Genomic DNA, 21,152 nt, shown 5'->3' with positions numbered 1-21,152 from the left:
CATACTGCCTTTTCTCTATCCATTGCTAAGAAGTTTGAGTGTAAAGTATTTATTTTCCTAATATCTCTCAAGAGTATCCCATGCTGCTTGCCTGGTGCAGCAGGAGGATGCCTATGTGGCAGACTGTTAAGTGCAACAGTAAATCAAACCTCCTGGCCTTTCATGTCATTGTGTGGTTCCTCCTCACAGTAATTTGGGCTCAACCATGTGACTTGCATTGGCCATGTCTCAAGGCAAAGCTTGATAAGTGCTTGTCTATGGGTCCCTCTGTGGCTGGCAGAGTATAAAGAAGCCTGATCTGGACTCCACATGGATGGAGAGACCCCTGGTGGTAGAACCCTCACTCTCTTAGCTCAGTGCCATCCCCAGCTGGCCCACTAGCTGAGAGTAGCAGCATGAATGGTCCCAGGGAGGCCACTACTCCCCAATGTGGAACAATTTGTTTTTGAAACAGCAGCTTATTGTTTGGGTTTGTTATGCAGCAACACATAGCAGAGGCACTTACTATGCTCGTGTAGCTGCCTTGTTTTTTTGCGTGCCACCTTTAATTTTAAATAACACAAATGATTCTTAATGCCTGTCTTATTTTCCTTCCAAAATGGATTTTAATTATTACCTAATGAACAATTAAGCAGCCAAGACATGACAGAGGAATTTATTTAATTGCTCATGTAATCATTGACTCAATTCTATAGGAATTTAATAGAAAATGAAATTACATTTTAAGCTAACTTCTGTCAGTTTTAGACTCTGTTTTAATGGCACTGGTATCAGACCTGGGGACTTGCACATGCTAGGCGAGTGTTCTAACACTGAGCTACATTCCCAGCTCAGTTTTAGACTTTTTGTATTGCTTCTTGTTCATAGAAATTGATGACTGCTGCTCTGATTTTTTGTTGTTGTTGTTGCCTTTGTTTTTCATTTTTGGTGCTGGAGATTGAACCCAGGACCTTGTGCATGCTAGGCAAATGCTCTACCACTGAGCTACACTCCCAGACCTACTGCCACATTTTATATATTCTTTATAAGTTACAACTTCTGAAATCCTCTTGCAGAACTTGACATAAACAATTTATAGGTTAGTTTGGCTTATAATATTTAACTAATATGAACAACCAAAGACTTTTAACTGTATTTTTGACAAAGCCATATAATATAAAGTACTATAAGTGACTTACTTCAAACTAAAGAAAAGGTTATGTAGGATAGTCTATAATAAACTGTCTTAAGATTAACAATTTCTTTTGTTATTTACAGTTTAAAAACCAAGTTATGATTTGTACCAAGTTGTAAGTAGGACATTAAAATATTTCATCCTCAGCTGTATCTGTCCTGTTTATGAAAAAAGCCAACTATGAAAAGGCCAACAGTTACAAATTCCTTGAATTAATTCCAGTGTTGTCAGATGGGAAAGTGGCAGCAATTCTTTACTGTATAAATTGAATTAGTTCAACGAATCAGGTTTTTATCTTGCACTTGTACATATTATTTTTTTGGATTTGGTGACAATAGCCTTTTTAATAATACTGATGGTCCCAATATTTGTGATGTAGAAGGAGCACAACCTTGGGAGTCTGACAAGTTGGGTGTTCCATCTTGAAGATGCTACTCGCCAGTTGCTGGCCTTTGCACTGCTTGTCTAGGCCTAGTTTCCTCATCAGTAAAACAAGGGCACTAAGATGATGTCCATCTTTAAATTCTATTAATTCAGAGATTTGGGGTTGGGGAGAATGCATTGCTCTGATGTATCTTCTTGAAGAAAAGCATGATTTTAGAGTTACCACATTGTTCCCTATTTGCATACATTGCTGTATTGTTGAGTGAGAATACATCTCGTTCTTGTGCATCACTCACACCATAGAAAAAATTATAATTTTCAAGTCAGTGATGACTGACTGCATGGAGTATCAGCAGCCAAGTTCCTAACATGTCTAATGCAACTTTTAGAGATTAGTGTTTTGTATAAAATGTCTTACAGGAAATAGAAATGAGCTGGGTGTGATGGTGCATGCCTGTGATCTCAGCTACTCAGGAGGCTGAGGCAGGAGGACCTCAAGTTTGCAGCTAGACTGGGCAACTTAGTTGAGATCCTGTCTCAAAATAAAAATAAAAGGGAGTAAGGGTTGTAGCTTAGTGGTAGAGCACTTTATTTTTAGGCACAAGGCCTTGGGTCCTATTCCTAGTATATACTGGGAAGAAAAAAATTCTTTAAATGCCTGTATTTTGTAACTTGAGTATGTTTAAAATCACAGTTTCAGTTTTTTTTAATGTAGCATTTGTCTTCTGTCTTCCTTTCCTGTTTTTCCTCCTCCTCCTCCCTTTCCTTACCCTCCTTTTTAAACTCTAGGTACCTAATTTTGATTTCCTTGGGAAAATAGTAATCTTAGTTCATATACATTTTTAAGAGACATCTTCATTACATTTCTCTATATATTTCAATATTGATATGGAATGATTGTTACGGACACTACTACTGCTGGGCATTAGAAATAAAAACTATAGAACTATTTTTATTTTCAAACTTATTACTTATTTCTTTACAGAACATTAGCCCTGATTAAACCAGATGCAGTATCAAAGGTTGGAGAAATAATTGAAATAATAAACAAAGCTGGGTTTACTATAACCAAACTCAAAATGATGACACTTTCAAGGTGAGTTGTTGATCATTTTCAGTTATGAAATGTCCTATTCTTTTTTTTAAAAAATCATGTATCTTTCACATCATTATTTTAAAAAATAACCTCTCACTGACTAGCAAAGAATAAAATAGTAATCTTACCAAAATGAGCAAAAAAACCCATGTAATCATATGTAACTCAGGAAAGTCTAACCAGTAGAAGTATCTAATTATACAGGCCTCTTTTAACTATTTCCTTCTGTAGCCCCATCTACTTTTATAATACCAGCGGTTGGTAATTGTAATTTCTTCTTTATCATATTTAAAAATTGTAAAAGAGAAAATGAATGTCTGATTATTTCTATATGCTCAAATTTCCAAAAGGGTTACATTTGGAAATGTTTATATTAAGCTCCTCTTAATATATACAATAGGTAAATAGGCCTACTTGCTACTCTGAAAAGCAACCCGGATATCTAATCAGATATTTTCTAGGTTATTTAGTGAAAATGAGACTTACCCTATTTAGCCCTTTTTATCACAAAGTAACTAACTCTAATCTCATGATAAAATTATGTTTCTGCCTTGGGAATTGCATGGAAAATATTCACTATAAGTTCAAATAAAGAATAGAGAAATGGGATTACCTTATTTTCCCAGAGCCTGTGGAGGGAGAAATGATCCTTCCATGGTATTGGATATTTATTTTTAAAAAATTTTCCTATCAAGTGGACAAAGCTATGGCTCAGATATTCCAGACAATGAAGAAGCAAGATGGAGCATCTGTTAAACAGAGGCCCCTGTTCCCTGAGATTATGCTGACGTTGGCCAAGGGTTACACAGTAGCACAGAGTGTCTACAGGGACATAAATGTAGCACTTAGACTGAGCTGGCTCTGGTGGTATTCTTATATTTCTCCTCTAGTTTTTTGTTTGGTTTTGATCAGGTGTCTTCTTACTGCTTCAGAAATCGTCTGTTCCTTTATGTCTGTTTCATGGGTCAGCTGCATTTGTGTTTCTTTGAGAACAGGGACAATGAATAGCAGTGGACAGTCAACACTACTCCTAAGTGTTTTTAACAAAATATCCTCAGCTTTATCTCAACAATGACATATGTTTAATTTGAAATTTTCTCCTGCGTAAGATCTCCCTGTTTCCAGGCAAGAGTCTTACATTTCAGAGCAGAGCCTAGAGCCAGTTGCTTATAACTATACCACTTCCTAGGTGTTTGACTCTGAACAATTTACCTGTCCTTGTTTCTGCAAAATGCAGGTTATGATAGTACCTGTAGCCTAAAATTGTTATGAGGGTTACATGAGTTTACTATCTGTATGCCTCTAATGTTTGATAACTTAGTGTCAGACTTCCCATGAAGGAGATGCTATATGTCTATTGTAATGGCTCTGTAACATAAATGAAGCTGCTGGAACCAGTCAGTGCCTCAAAAGCACCATAGAGTATAAATTTGGTAGAATTTCCTTGAAACATTGAGACTTCTTAATTCCATCCAGGTCTTGTAAAACTCTTCATCCTTTGGAGGGGCACAAATGCAAGCACGTATATTTATTGTCTGTATACACATTCATTCCTTTAGTTTTGTGTACCTTTCCTTTCAGTCTGCACACTAATCTATTATCAAACCCTTTTTACTGATGCTTCTGTAAGTCTTGTCATTGTGAGCAAACATTCCACAGTGCTCCCCAGTCCCCCCTACCTCTTTCCTTTAGTTGAAATCTGATTCTTCTCCAAGAGCACCCTTCTGCAAGCTCCACTCTTTCACAAAACCACTCATCCTTAGAATATCATTCCATTTAGCTAACAGTGCCAGCTCCTGAGCCTCATTTCCATTCATCAGGTCACAGGCTCAACATTTATTAAGTATTTGAGCACTCTGCTTCTAATCTTTTTGCCCACTCTGACTTCTGTCAGTAGGAACATTTGACATCTCTGTGAGTGATCACCCAGGACCCCTTGCTCTGTAGACACTTTGCCTCCCCATCTCTGTGACTGTCGCCATCATTTCATAACCTGCCATGACTACATCTCTAAAGTAGACATTCTTCCTGGTTCTTTGTATATTCTTTTCTTCATACTTTCTCTGGGGTAGTTCCCATATGGGGCCATATCATCACCTATTTACAGATGAAATTCAAATACATATCCAGCCCTGACTTCTCTTTATCACTGGAAGTGATGCTAGATTCATCCTTCTCTTCCTTGTTCCTCCTATCTATCTATCTAACTAACTAATTTTTAAGTCTTTTTACTTCCTTTTTCTATACATCTCTGGGAGCCTTTTCCTTCTTACAGTTCTCATTTTTATGGACCCTGTTTAGATCCTCAGAATATTAAAATAGGCTGCTGACTGACTTGCCTACAATCTAGACTTAATATACTCTACTGACACTTGGTGGGTTATTTCCTACCCTAAAATTTGCTTCATTCTATTCTGTATGTAAACACAAATGAATCTTATAAAATGAAATGTCACCATCCTCTTCCTTAAACCTTTCAGCAGTTTTCCATCTGCAGGCAAAAATAGACTAGCTCTTTGGTGGTGTAGACAAGACCCTTAGTCATCTGGCCTCACCTATCTTAATAGACTCACCTCTTGCCACTCCCAGAGGCCATTTGGGTTTCTGTCACCTGAATATTCCATGCTTTATCTCACCTCTGTTCTCCTGTGCATAATTTTGTTCTTTCTTGAATGCTCTACTTTGTTTTCTAGTCAGGGCCTTGCATTCTTGACCTGCTCAGAAAGACATGTTAGGAGCACGGGAGACCCAAAAAGGTGCTTTCTTCAGTGCTTAAAGTCTTCCAGATTGCATTCAGGTGTCAGTGCCTCTGTCGTGATAGTTTTCAAAAGGCAGGAGCTGGGTTACCTCTGAATTTGTATTTCTAGTTCTTGGATCCAAGGGTGGCACTAAGTAAATGCCATCAGGTACCACCTAGCAACAGGGGGGTCAATGATGGTGATGGACATATACTCAGTGTTAGTTTCATAAGATTTGAATGAAGCTGAAACATCTCTATCACCTGGTGATGTCAAAGCTGTCGTAATATCATGGCACAGAGCATTATCCATGTTTGTGGTAAAGCCACGGTATAAGCAAACCTACAAAGCTGCCAGTTGTGTAACAGTTATATACAATATGGTACATAATACCTGGTAATGATAAATGATTATGCTACTGGTTTATGTAATTACTGTACTTTTTAATATTTTAAAAGGTTCATTTGCTTTTTAAAAAGTTTACCATAAGGCACTGTGCTTTGTTACACTGGGGGCAGTCTTACACATGTGTTAACCAAGTCTCTCGATTGCATCATGAAGCCATGTTGAGTGATTGGCTTATACCATCTAGGTTTGTATAAATACATTGTTATGTTCACATAAATGATAAGATTCTCTGAACAGTGCATTTCTCAGAACAGATCTCACTATTAAGTGATGTGAATACACACACACACACACACACACACACACACGTATTTTTTAACATTTTTCCTTTTTTTTGGTACCAGTTATTGAACACAGGATTTTTGCACCGAGCTACATCCCAGAACATTTTAACAACCTTATTTATTTTTAAACTTTGAGGCAGGGTCTCACTAAGATCCTGAGTTTCCCAGGCTGGGCTTGAACTTGTGGTCCTCTTGCCTCAACCTTCCAGAGTGCTGGCGTGACAGGCGTGTGCCATCACTCCTAGCTGACTGTATTTCTTAAGATAATTAATGTGAAAGAATGTGTGTGTGATTAATGTGAAAGAAAAATCCTCATGAAAGAATGGTGAGTTTCTTCATAAATACACAACAAGCCACCAACAAAAATCTTCTGTTGGTAATGGTGTGTTTGTTAAAATCTATCTCCTTCTCAGTCTCTTAAGGGAAAACTTAAATAAGAATGATGGGAAAAATTTCATGAACTCTCATTCTGATTTCAACTTTGGATTTGGAATGGAGATAACTATGGAATCAGTAACATGTTAGGAGGAAACAAACATGTTTACTATTGTATTGAGGTTTCTTTTCATTGATATTCATGATTATTATATGAATTGTTTTCTTTTTAGTAGTTCAATCTTATCTATGTTGAAAAGATTAGAGTTAGTTATTTTAATACCATTCTGCTAATTCTTCTAATTTACTCTCCATGGGAGTGTTTTAGACATCCAGTTTTGCCCTATGTTAGATTATAGAATAATTTACACATATCTAGTTTCTGTGAACTCTTCTCTTTTTTGTTGAGATTCCTTCCTCCTGTGATTGGTAGTACAGCATAAGCAATCAGATTTGCAATCAGAGAGATCTGAGTTTAAATCTTCCTATCTTGCCTTTACTGTCTCTTTGACCTCTTTGATAAGTTATATAATCATACTGAACCTAATTCTTCTCATATGTAAAGATGAAGGTGATCATATCTGTTTCAGTATGCCATTGTGAGGAATAAATCCAATAATTTAATCATGCATATAATAGGCTCTAGAAAAATGAGAGGTTTCTTCCCCTCTCCATGTCTTGTGATATATTTTATTTTTTTTATGTTGGCTTAGTATACTTTTGTAGTCTCTTTTAAACAAAGGAAATCTTTGAATACAGTGGTTAGAATCAGAGTATACTTGGGTATAACATGTTATGTGAATTAATATTGTAATAGATCAATAAGATCTTAAAAGCATTGCATACCAAATTAAATCTTTTTTTTGTACTAGGAGTCGAACTCAGGACCTGTGATTGACAAGCAGGCTCTGTGCCACTGAGCTAAATCCCTGGCACTGCCAAATTAATTTTTAAGCCTGAAGGATTGATCCTTTGTTAGCAAAGACTTCAACTTATTTGCTATTTTAAAAAATAATTGAGGTTGACAAATATTTTTCACATATTGTGAACTCAGTTTAAATCCTTTAAGAAAACTACACAGTTTTAAGAAAGATACTGTGTTTGCTTAAAAAAGAAAACAAAAGTTCTTCAGACTTTTCAGCTTATCCATTTAAAGTGCATTATCCTTTTATTGATCTCTATAGATATCCTTTAATGGAAATATAAATTTAAAAAGTAAATTCCCATTAGCATTAATGAAATTAATTACCATTAATTCTGAATTTTTAATATCTCCATGTTCTTTCCCTGATGTCATTTAAAACATTTATTTTTAAGTCATTAATAGTCAATAGGAATACATTAATATGCCTAATTTGTTAAGCACCTTCTAAACTACTAAATTAAAAACTACTAAATTTAAAACTACTAAATTAAAATTGTAGTCTAAACTCTCTAGGAAAAAATATGTAGAAGAAAGTGACAAATTTTGAGTTAGACTTGGACTTTAACAAGTATTCTTATTGGTCAAATGTTAAACTTTGTTTCTAGAATTTTAAAGATGGTAGTGAAAAGGAAGTCAGATGATAACACAAATTAGAAAAACAACTTATATTATAAATGTACTAATAAAAAAGATAAAGAAAAGTAAATACTTAGCTGGGCATGATGGTGCCCGCCTGTAATCTAGCAGTCTGAGAGACTGAGGCAGGAGGATCACAATTTTGAGCTCAGCCTGGGCAACTTAGTGACTTAGTGAAACTGTCTAAAAAATAAAACAACAAAAACAGGTGGACATGTAGCTCAGTGTGAAGGCCTTGAGTTCAATTCCCAGTACTGCACAATGAGGGAGGGGGACTTAATTTTCATTTTTGTTTTATATTTTAACATAGATATGACTCATACTTGCAAAATACTTAAAAGGAGGTAGATTTGCCTATTTGGTGAAAAATCAATAATTAATTCATTTACAGATGAAATATATATCTTTAGAGGATTTTACCTTTATTTTATTTTAATAATGTAAGCTAAAATAATTATTTTCTGATATAAATCTTTACTATTGTCATTTGCTTGTTTTATAGGAAAGAAGCAGCAGATTTTCATGCAGACCACCAGTCAAGGCCCTTTTTTAAGTAGGTACCTAATTGGGAAGCAATGGTAGTTATTAGTATAGAGCATCCTAGAAAACTCAGTATATTTTTATAATTAAAAATTTGTTACATGAGAATAATCTGTCCAAAGGATCAGAATAACATCTTACAACTTAGAAGTGTTTTCTAAGAATTGTTTTTGCTACCCTCTTATTAGATAAGAATTCTTGTATCTCATGATTATGTGTACCAGCTCCCTACAATAAATACAATTATGTACAACAAACATGTACTAATAAAAATAAAAATAAAAAATAAACTGGCCAGGGATTTAGCTCAGTGACGTCGAGCCTGCCTTGCAAGTGCAAGGTCCTGAGTTTGATCCCTGGTACCGAAAAAAAAAAAACCCAAAAAACGCCCCCACAAAAAACAGATTATTTAAGTTACAAAACACATAGCTTTCTTTTTAGATTAAATGAATTAAAAATATAGTGATAGATATACTTTTATTAAATATTTTGTTGTGCTTTTGAAGGCTGTTTGGTACATATTTTGTCCTTGGGATATGGCAGATATTATGTGTTAGAAACTGAATCTCTATTCTGAATACTTGGGATGTTATTCATGTTAGGAAATATTGTATGTACTCATTACTATTGACAGATAAAGGGGTGTTTTCATTACTAAAAAGGAAGAATGTTACTTTAGCCAAATTGCTATAATAGACATGCTTATTGATATTTTACACAGAATAGTGTTTTTAAAAATCTTTATATAAGGAAACTACTATGTCATAGATTACTGTAAATCAAACATTGTAACATATTCCCAAGCCTTGTTAGAATGCATATATGCAAATTTCTAGCCAAGTAATGGAAATTATTCTTGGTTATAGGTCCTTTGTATATATTTATAGCATTGAGTTACAGCTACTTTAATGTCTTACATGTAATTCATATGCTGTGAATTTTATTAAATAGATGAACTAACTAGTTGTCTGGTATTGGGAAAGACATAATAAAAGACTCACTGCAGTAACTGGAAATTGTTTCAAGAAGCAATATTTAATGATCAGTCATACCATTCTCTGTATTATTACATGCCATGCTCATATTAGAGGCTTAGAATTCTATACTAAAAGGATATTACAGTGATGGTGAACTTTTTAGTTTTCAGTGATAAACAGCTTGCTGCGGCACACATGTCATAGGTTTGGCACCACTGGGATATTAGATTATAAATTTCTTGAGGGACCAGTCTTATTTCATAGCATAGATTCTGATAATGTAGTAGGTGATCCTTAAGTGCCTATCAAATAGGAAAACATTGGTTTGCTCCCTTGATTTGTCTTCCTTGGATCAAATAGTTGGTTTGCTGAGGTGTTCTTTGGGCAGCTGAGGTCTAGCAGAGTATGTCCTAGGAGGTCTTATGGTCTTCTTAGGGTAGAGGGTAAGAATGCTTCTTTATACATGCTATTTTTTTTTACAAATATTCTTCAAACTGAATTGAAGTATCAAAGGGTATCAGGTCTTACAAAATGGTGCATGAGGGAAGAAAGTATGTGAGACAGTAACAAATTAATAGTCACAAAAGGACCTACCACACTATGATCCTTTCTCCAGAAGTGTCTTGTCCTCTCTCCCTACTTTGGATGAGACAGAAATATAAGCTTACTTTAGAAAGCACATTGTTTCTGCTTGACACAGCAAGGGGCAGTTCACTTATTTCACAGTTAAATTTGTCACTGCTACCTTGTATACATTTAGAAGTGGAAAAATAAAATAAAGTGTCATTTTTTATTTCCTGGTCAACTGTGACTCAGTGTGAATTTTTATTCAGGAACCTGTATGACTTTTTTTTTTTTTGGTACTGGGGATCGAACTCCAGACCTTGAGCTCGTGAGGCAGGCGGCAGAACCACTGAGCTAAATCCCTGGCCCCTATGTGTATGTTTTAATAATTTAATTAAAGAATACCCAGAGTAGTTTTTCTACTAATTAATGAATATTTCTTGAGGGATTATTGATATCATTTTATCACTAAATTAACTCATCTTTATTGAGAATTCTTTGTCACTCTTTGAATTCTAATAGTTCTACATAAAAAGAATTAAATTCTTTTTATGAATGATGTATTTATTTATGAATGATATATCACTTTCATTACTTTGTATATTATGAAATCTTGCTTGAATGCAATGGTAAGCTACTTGAAAATAAAAAAGAAAAATCATTCTTTTTTTCAGAGCAGTGGAAAAAGCATAGATCAATAATATGCATTTTAAATCAGTAAAACAGTCTCAATTCCACAAAATAGTGATTTTTCCCCTGCTAACAGTAATCGATTTGACATTAGTAATATAGTAATTTATAGTGAATTGGACAACTACAGGACTCTCAATTTATGAAAATTTTATCTTGCTGAAAAATCTGCTTATGCACAATAGTCCTGAGATCATAATATTCATGTTTCTGTTGAGATGCTCAAATTTAAATATATTCTTGTTAAGAGAAATGCCTAGGTTGACAGAGAAAAAAGAAATCCATCAGTCTTTTACTGTTTTGTAGTGAGCTGATCCAGTTTATTACCAGTGGGCCTGTTATTGCCATGGAGATTTTAAGAGACGATGCTATCTGTGAATGGAAAAGGCTGCTAGGCCCTGCAAACTCTGGACTGGCACGTACAGATGCTCCTGGGAGCATCAGAGCCGTCTTCGGAACAGATGGAATAAGAAACGCAGCTCATGGCCCGGATTCTTTTGCTTCTGCTGCCAGAGTACGGTGTTCTAAAAATATTTTACTTTTGTTAAATTTTTTATGTCAAAGTAAACCATTTGACATTTGACCTTTTGCCTAGGATCAAAGTGTTTCATGTCTCTCTTATAAACTGGTATCCTGCTCATGATTAAGATTAATTTTCTACAATTAAAATACTTGTTATCCCATTTTTTGTTCCAAAAACTTAAATTACTAAGGCTCATAAATATTTGAGCTATTGAATTCATGTAAGAATACCAGTTTATGGATAGTAGTTATTCAAAAAGAAGGCATCATTGGATACAGTCTTTCTGTGCTTGAGAACAAACACTGAGTAGGCATCAGGGAGAAATTCTGTGGCTGGAAAATACAACATTTTGGAAGGAGAAAGGACCGTAGGTTCTCCCAACAGCCTCCCATTGACCTTGAGTTCCTCTTAGTTACTGTCTAATCTTTTCCTTCTCCAGACTTTACCAAAGCAAAAACTATTCTCAGTATTTTCTGCTTCTCAGCTTCCTTTGACAACTCACTAGGAGCAGTCACTGCAACTTGCCTTTATTTTCATCATTCCACTTAACTGTTTTGGCTTTTGGCTAAGATTTAACTTTAAAATTGGAGTTGAAACATTCATGTCTTATCTGACTATATCTCTCTCTACATTTGAGAAATTTGAGTGAGACCTTTCCTTCCTTCCTTCCTCCTTTATTTGTTCCTCCCTGCCTTTATTCCTTTCTTGAACTGAGGATGGAACCCAGGACCAGGGCACAGGGCTACATCCCCAGCCTGTTTCTTATGTTTCATTTTGTATAGTTTTTACTTTGTTTTTGTATTTTTTGAGATAGGGTCTTGCTATGAGTTCAGGCTGCCCTTGAACTCACTGTGTAGCCTAGGCTGGCCTTGAGCTTGCATCAATCTACCTGACTCAGCGTCCCAAGTCTGGAATTACAGGTGTACCCCACCATGCCCAGCTTATTTTTTATTTTGAGACAGAGTCTTGCTAAGTCTCTTAAATTTCCTAGGCTGGGCTTGAACCTGTGATTCTCTTGCCTCAGCCTTCCAGAGTGCTGGGACTACAGGCATGCACCATCATGCTCTTCTTTTTCTCATTTAATTCTCAGTCTCCTGGTCTAAATTAAGGTAGCAGTCGTGCCTGCACTATGGAGTTCTTCTGAGAAATAAGTAAAATTATATAAGTGCTTAGGCTAGTGCTTAGAATGTAATATTTAATGGAAATATAGCATCTGTTATTATTACAAATATTTGACTTTCATAATGCTTCCCAAATCTGTATCTGTACATTGTACTATAACAATGACATTTCTGTAAATGAGGGATTATATATTGTGTATGACAGTGGTCCTCTAACATTGTATGGCCTTGTGACATTGTAGCCATCTTAGTTTGTGTAAATACACTCTCTGATGTTTCCAGCAGGATGAAATCACCTAATGATACATTTCTCAGAAGGTATCTATCCCTGTTCTTAACACGACTGTAAAAGAATCAGTAGTATTCTTGGTATAGTTGAAATAACCAGTACCAGTTGTAAATGGGAGGGGAAAAAGGATTGAAAGGAGGGAAGGGGGATGGGAAAAAAATAATTAAGATATATTATGTACAGGTACAAATTCTCTGCAATGAATGTGATTAATATGTATGACAAATATGTACTAATAAAAATAGTAAAAGAAAATATGATTTTAGAAGAGATTATAATTCACATGTTAAAAAAACCCTATATGATACCTTTGATATATTGAACAAAAGATATTGGATATCTTTATAGAGAAAATTATGTCTTTATAATAACAACAAAAGGCTTGAAGATATAGATCACATTCATGCATGGGAAGATTGAGTATCGTTAAGATATCAGCTCTCCAAGTTGATCTATAAATTCAGTGTAATATTAGCACACAATTCTAGCACAGATTTTCATGAAACTTAACAAAATTCTGTTAAGGGCCAAAAACAGTCAAGACTGTTTTGAAGAGGGAGAAGAAGGGATAATACAGACAACATAAGACTTATTTTATGTGACAAGAACTCCTTGTAAAGCTTTAGTTGTAAAAACAGTGTGGTAGTGGCATGAGTGTAGACAGGTGTATAAGTGTAAATCAAGTGTACTCAAGAAATGATCCATATATAACAAGAATTTAGTGTCATTATGAATAGCTGGAATGGATTGATTGATTAGTCAATAAATTTTTCTAGATAATTTTATATGAAAAAATGTTAAATTAACTTATGTCTGAATATGGGATTCTCCTTAGAGTTTCAGCTTTATATCTAGACAATCTATTGAAACTGAACTGCATATAATTCACCAAACTATTCCTTTTATGTCCTGTATATTTATAGCAAAGACATTTGGGAACTAATATTCTTTATTCTGACTCATTTATCTTCTAAATCCAATCAATAAAAAGTCTTGCAGGTTTTTCCCTGTAAACATTTTCTTGAATTATCCCCTTTCTCTCCATTTCTGCCACCATTTTTCCAGCTCTAAACTGGGCTGCTCTAACAGCCCTGGCTAATACTTTTCCACTGCAAATACAACTTCCATGTAGACTTCAGAAGGAGCTATCCAAAAATAACACTTTTATATCTCATTTAATTTTCACAGTACCCTATGTGGTCATTTACAGTGTCTCAATTTACTGTTACAGAAACTGAAACTTGGAGAATTTTAGTACCAGTCTCATGTGAGAGCTTGAATCAGGCCCTCCAGCTCCAGAGTAGTGCATTTAACTACTGCTCTCCAATGCATATGCTGGAAGCATCAACCTACTTTGTTAAATGGTTACAACCATTTAGAATATAAAGTAATGAAAGCAACCTTTAGAAAATTTGAAAAGCATAGTAAAATATTACCATTAATAATTCTTCCAGCAATGTTTTGAAGAGATAACTATTTATGACATATTCCTTCCAGCTCATTCTTTTGGTCATGTATATATTTTACATAGTAACTATAATTTTGCATATTTTAAATTTAATTTGATTCTTTTTCCCATTTTCCATTTTATCACAACATTTTACATGATTTCATATTTCTATTTTTCAATGTTTTAGATTAATTTTTGAGAACAAATTTGGTATTTGGCATTACGAGAGTATGTAGAGAAAAATTTAGTTGTGATTTTTGCTGTGTTCATTTGGGAAATTTACAAACATAATATTTATTTAAAATTACTCTGTACAAATAAAAAGTTTTGGCCAAAACTTTTAATTGGAAACTATTTAGCAATACTTTTGTTAAAATTAAAGATATTAGTGTAAGTTGATCAAATGCTCTAAAGAGATTGCCATGTTTTATCAGCAGTACAACTCTGTATTTTATAATTTGTTAAAAAAAACCACTTACATACATCTTTTTTTTTTTTTTTTTTGTACCAGGGATCAAACTCAGGACCTTGTACTTGCCAGGCTGGCACCAGAACCACTGAGCTAAATCCCAGCCCTCACATACTTACATCTTATCAAACTGAATCTGAATTTTTAATTTGTTCAGAAGTTATGAATACAGTATTTATCCTTTTCATTTAGATAATGTAAGGAAATATAAAGGGCCAAGAGTGATAGCAGGAGCTTTTACAAGAAGAGCTTTATGCAGTGTGCTTTAGCCCCTCAAATCACAAAAATATATACTTTTTTTTGGTAGCTTTACATTTGTTGTGTGAAAACTTTGAATTAGTTGCCCTAAGAAAGACCTAATAAAAATAATTTTGAAAAAAAAATAATTTTGCAAGTCTTAGCTTTAATTAATAGGTGACACAGGAAAAAAAAAAGCAAAGAAATAAAGACAAAAACAGAATTATTCACTTTTATTAAGAAGATATATTTAAGTAAAACCTTTATACATGTTGCCTTAAATAAATATTTATTCAGCATATAAGTGGGTATTTGGAAAGGTAGCATTTCCATATTTAAAAAATTAAGCAAGGAAAAACATTGGACAAGAAAGTACATTAATTAGAATTAATTTGAAACAAAAATAACTAGCCAAATAATTGGTGAAACAATTGCTATTTCTAGAGGTGGAATAATCTAGCATTGCTTTTTACTTTGGAAAAAGATGACAGAAAAAGTTTAGAGCTTTGGATTCATAATTACATGGATTTGAATCCTGACTGCCACCTGCTAATGTGTAAGGGTTTGTTACTCAAATTGGTCTTGAGTCTCTTTTTTTCTCACTTGTACTGTGTGGATATATTTATTTTATTTAGTACATGCAGTTTCTGAATTTCATTTATTCCAAAATATTTATTGAGAAGCTACCAGTGAATAAAACAAAATCCCTGCTCACAAGGAGTTTATATCTGTTTTGAAGGGGTGTCAGATAAGAAATAAATAGACATCTGAATATGTTGGGCGGGAAGTGCTTTGATAGAAATAAATCATAGAAAAGGGGTAGAAAAAAACAGGATTGAAGGGTTTTATGTTGAATAGGTTGAAGGTAGGGTATGATTAAGAAGAAGATATTCAAGTCCTCACAATATCTGGTTTGAACAGAGATCTAAAGCAAATAGGGGAGAAAACCATGAATATGTTGAGATAAAGAACATTCCTAGAAAAAAGGGGAACAGTGCATGCAAAGGTTCTGAAATGGGCATATAATTATTATGTTCAAAGAACAGGGAGGTGGCCAGGCCATAATGCTAGTAGAAATGGAAGGATATTATGTCAGAGATATAGCCAGCAGGCAGATCATATAAAGCCTTGTGGGACATCTAAGGACTTTGAAATTCATTCCAAACAAGATGGAAGACCATGGAGGTTCCACGTGGAGGAATGCCAGAATCTAAGATATTTACAAGTTTTGTTCTGGCTACTATACTATAGTAAGGACAGGTCTATTTCATTCCTTCATTGATTACCTGCTAGGCCCTTTTAGTTTAATTTAATCTGTACCGTGAGGTTTTCTAGAACTATGTAGCCCAAGTGTCTGGTACAGTTAGAAGTGGTATTTGATGTTGTTATTGATCAACAGAAGTAAGAAGGTCAGCAGTGTGATAGAGGGAAACTTGATGTCTAAGGAATAGAACATTTTTATTTTGCTCTAAAAATGTCTTATCCCAGGGCCGGAGATTTAGCTCAGTGGTTCTGCCACCTGACTCACAACCACAAGGTCCTAAGTTCGATCCCCGGTACCCCCCCCCAATAGATAAAAGTCTTATCCCTAGAATATATATATTCTAGTATATACATTAGTATGTGAATAGTTCCACTTATTTCCGCCTCCTCTCTTTTTAAAAATGTAATCAAGGGCTGGGGATGTAGCCTTGTGGTGGAACACTTACCTGGCATGCACAAGGCCTTGAGTTTGATCCCAAGCACCACAAAAATAAAAATAAAACATAAATAAATATTCATTAGTGTACCATCTGAACACAGCCTGTGACCTTTCAATTTGAAATTTAATGAATATTTAGTTTGAAACAGGCATTGTTTTAGTTACTTTGGAGTCTAAAGTTCTGCAAGTTAATTTCTTACTTCAGTGGTATAATTGGCAGAGGGCAAGTACTTGAAGCACCTTGGCATTGAGGGAGGACAGAATGCTGACCGGAGGCCTCGGGAAAAGCCTCCTAGAGGACAAACTATTTGAAGTGACTTTTTACACAGTGGCAGGGGTTTTGGAGCTTGGGCAGAGGGCTTTATAGAGGGAATAGAGGAAATAATAATGGTAATAATAAAGCTTAAGGCAGGAAAGCACCTAAATAATTAAAAGAACTGATTAATGTGACCATCTTTGTGACTAGTTCAGATTGCTGGGCTGTGATTTTAATGAGTCATATGCAAAACAACACAGCCTGAGTCAGGATGTAAAAATATAAATGTGGTTCATTTTATTTGACTTATACTAGAACTATAGTAAGTTTAGTTTTAGCTAATTTTAATTCTCTGATTTCTGAACATTAATCTGTTTCTGTACAGATTTCCTTTTTGTTCTTTTGCTGAGATTACAAGTATGTGCTACCACATCCTGCAAGATTTCCTTGTTTTTAATTATATTTTAATGAAAAATTTAAAATGAAGCCAAGTGTAGTAGTACCCACCTGTAATCATAGCAGTTTGGGAGACTGAGACGACAGGATCACAAGTTTGAGCCCACCCTAGGCAATCTAGTGATAGTGAGGCCATATTTCAAAATAAAAAACAAAAGAAGATGTGGTGTAGCTCACTGAGAAGGCCCTGGGTTTAATCCCTAGTACTACATTTTTTAAAAAGTTAAAAATTAGATCTATTGGGCCGGGGATTTAGCTCAGTGGTGCTGCTGCCTGCCTTGCAAGTGTAAGGTCCTGAGTTTGATCCCTGGTACCAAAAGAAAAAAAAAAAGCCCAACAACAACAAAATTAATCTATTTCTTAAGAACTATTCTTTGAGGGGAAATAAGAACTTTATATTGATTATTTCCAGCATTCAAAATTTATTAAAACCTTGTCACTTATAATCTGGAACAGAATGTCCCATATTTGCATTGCTTTAATACTTCTTTATGTGTTCTTTTGATTATAAATCTTTTTGTTTGTTTTTTTGGTGCCAGGGATCGAACTCGGCTTCTTCCACTTGCGCAACAGGTGGTGGAACCACTGAGCCAAATCCCCGGCCCCTTGACTATAAATCTTGAAGTTAGTTATAAATCTTAAGTTAATCAGTTTTTGTAAAACATATTTAGAATATCTGAAACAGAGACTTTATATTATGAAACTTTAATGGCAATTATAAAATTCTACCACATATTCTGTAAATTCAAGATGAGAGATCATATGTGTCAAAGTCATTTCTCTCTGTCTCTAGGAAATGGAATTATTTTTTCCTTCGAGTGGAGGCTGTGGGCCAGCAAACACTGCTAAATTCACCAACTGTACCTGCTGCATCATTAAGCCCCATGCTGTCAGTGAAGGTGAGTGCTGTGTTGAATACACTACAGCCAATACGTTTTGTTTGGAGGACAGCTTATTTTGTTAATGTTTATTTTCTTGATAAATTTTATATGATGAAGTATACATTTAACATTAAAATTTATTTTCTCTTTGAGGACACATGAATAAAGGGAAAATTATAAGGGAAAACCTGTCTAAATCTCCATCTTTCTTTGTGTATCTGCATTTTTAGGTGTTCCATGGGTTGCTGATCATGGTCTTGCTCATTCATCTTGAGTCCTTGACTTCTAATCTTCCTCTGGGCTTCTACTCACATGACTGTGATTTATTTAGCTCATTCAAATAGCACTCCGAATATTTTATCACACACACACACATAGAGAAAGCACAAGTTTTCCCTTTTTTTTTTTTTTTTTTGGGTACCGGAGATCGAACTTGGGTCCTTACACTTGCGAGGCAGGTGGCAGAATCCTGTATTTTTAATCTCAATTTCCTCATCTGTTTTAGTCTGTTGTATATATTTCTATCAGCTATCCCCAATTTTTAGAAGTGAGATGGAGCATAATTAAAAAGAGCATCTTTTAAAAATTACAGTATACTAATAACATATAATTTAATGTATTTTTAAATGTTATGTTTCCTAAGCATCAAAGTAATTTGTGGATAGAATAGAAAAACTGGAAAATAAAAATACATTAAAAAGAAAACAACAAAAATTTATCTGTTTTCTATCATCCAGACATTGTTGGTTATTTATTTACTTCCTCCTCTTCTTCCTCCTCTTCTTCTTCTTCTGATTATTATTATTATTATTATTATTATTATTATTTTTGTGGTACTGGGGATTGAACCCAGGGCAAGCAATCTTAGCTCTGAGCTAGATTCCCAGCCCAGCCCAGCCCCTTTTATTTATTTATTTATTTATTTATTTATTTATTTATTTAATTTTGAGGCAGAATCTCTCTAAGTTGCCCTGGCTGATCTCATATCTGGATTCTTCTGCTTCAGCCTTCTAAGTATCTGGGTTTACAGGTGTGCGCCACCACACCTGGCCATTGTTAATATTTTGACACATTTCCTCCAAATGTGTGTGTGTGTAGGGACATGCACTAAGAAACATAATTATTAACATCATTGATATATTATAGACTATTGCTTTAATTAATTTTCATGAGCCTTTTTGTCTACTGTTAAGTCTTTGTGAATATTTTAATAGTTTATTTAATATTTAATACCAATCATATGGATATGGTATAATATTTGAATACTTAGGTTGTTTCTAGTTTTTGATATAAAAAATAAAACTTTGAAGAATATGTGTATATAAATATTTGAAGAGATCTCCAGTCATTTCCTCTAGCTAGTTTCCTAGAAGTAAAATTATTGGTTGAACAGATATGAACCTTAAACATCTTGTTGCATAATTAATACTTCTTTAATTATTTAAGAAGTGCTTTAATATCTTAGGGACCGTTAGAACTATAATTATAGGGAACATAGATGCATGCTGGGTAACAAACATATGTGAAGAGCTTACCACTACGTGCCAGGTAGCAGACTGGTTGAGTGAGGATGTCAAATAGATGGATTTATCATTCTTTTCCAGATAAGCAAGCTGAGGTTCTATGAGATTATGCCCTCTAATTTAGTGTAGAAAACCCAGGATGCAGACTCTGATTTTTTTTTTTTACATTAATGTTCTTTCCTCTAGATGTATTTCCAAACAGCAACAAAACCAAAAGCATAACACTTCCACAGAAAGTCCTAGCAATATAAATATTTAAAAATCTGTGAAAAAATTTGAGATCTTATGTTGCATTCATTTCTCTTATACCACACACACACATAACTAATATCTCCCTAGGTAAGAAAAATGAGTGTAACTTAAGATCCTAGGAGTTAAAAAAATAGATTATGCACACATAAAATGTACATACTTATAACAACGCATGTTTCAATGTGATAAGTTCTTAAAGTTCTCAACTTAAAAAAAAATCTTATTTTTAAAACCATATCAACTTTTAAAAAAACTTAATGTTTCATTCAATTAGATTTTTATCAATTTAATCTTTTAAAGAAAAATGTGATACATGCAAAAAGGCTGAAATAAAGTGGAAGAATAAATAATAGTTATATGCCTTAGTAACTATACAGATAAATGTAACTGAAATCTAATAAAAATGATAATATACAGAAATAAAAGGTGATGTCAAAATGACCAATTTTATATATAATTTTTATATTACTACAAGTTAAAATCATTTTCAAGCCAGGCACACCTGTAATCGTAGCACTCTAAGACAATTTAGTGACTTAATGAGACCTTGTCTCAACATTTAAAAAAATGAGGTAGGAACTGGGAAAATATCTCAATATGAAGGCCCTGGGTTTAATACCCAGTACCTCAAAACCAAAACATTTTCAGTCAGAGCTATACTTGGAAGATTAACTGCATTCCTTTTTAATTTTTTTGTTGTTGTTGTTGGTGCTAGAGATCAAATTCAGGGCCTTGAACATGGCAGGCCAGTGCTTCACCACTTGGCTACATTAGGGATACACATTAATTTAAGGCAAAACAAATTTTCATAGAATCTTTTCAGATGGCAGAATAAACTTTGGCATTCTAAGGTTTTGGTTTTCCATTTTTCCCCTTTTCTTTCTAAACCTAGGTTTCAGGGACACTAAGACACATTATGAAATATATAATTAACTCAATTCAGATTAAGCCATAGCTAAAATGAAGTACAGTTTGAAATGTCATATTTTTATTGTGATTCCCTTGATTCCTCTAAATTGCTGGCTTATGTTTATCTTTTTTCTTTAATGACCCCATCTTCTGGTGTATTTAGTTTTACCTGTGATCTAGTACAGTCATGAAAGAAGAGATTTAAAAAAAAAAAAAGGCTGGGAAAAGTTGCTGATAGAGCAACTGAAATAGCATTTGATGACTGCCAACCCCCCACCCCAGGAGAGAGTAGC

At 34.3% G+C, this 21,152-nt stretch overlaps 1 protein-coding gene and 1 non-coding gene across 16 annotated transcripts in view; one reads left to right on the top strand and one right to left on the bottom strand.

Moving 5' to 3' along the window:
- Positions 1–21,152, top strand: part of Nme7 (NME/NM23 family member 7) — a 192,535-nt gene that overhangs the window by 41,566 nt on the left and 129,817 nt on the right. For 14 of the 15 annotated variants that reach the window (XR_015449514.1, XR_015449516.1, XR_015449512.1 and 11 more), the window contains 4 exons: positions 2,544–2,654; positions 8,523–8,573; positions 11,098–11,305; positions 18,088–18,193. Coding sequence is in view for 6 of the 15 variants with exons in the window: in XM_087206893.1 (XP_087063019.1) it covers positions 2,544–2,654; positions 8,523–8,573; positions 11,098–11,305; positions 18,088–18,193 (476 nt within the window). In the remaining 9 variants the exon portion in view is untranslated. The remainder of the gene's footprint in view (positions 1–2,543; positions 2,655–8,522; positions 8,574–11,097; positions 11,306–18,087; positions 18,194–21,152) is intronic. The other variant, XR_015449522.1, reaches the window with a different exon arrangement.
- Positions 923–997, bottom strand: Trnaa-agc (transfer RNA alanine (anticodon AGC)). Its single transcript has one exon. It is a non-coding gene; the product is annotated as a tRNA-Ala (tRNA).

This window comes from Heterocephalus glaber, unplaced genomic scaffold, assembly GCF_053883595.1.
Source record: "Heterocephalus glaber isolate CG9 unplaced genomic scaffold, H.glaber_assembly_v1.0 deba00000738, whole genome shotgun sequence".
Taxonomy (NCBI): domain Eukaryota; kingdom Metazoa; phylum Chordata; class Mammalia; order Rodentia; family Bathyergidae; genus Heterocephalus; species Heterocephalus glaber.
Note: the sequence above shows the minus strand (reverse complement) of the source record. Positions and strands in the feature narration are given on the sequence as shown.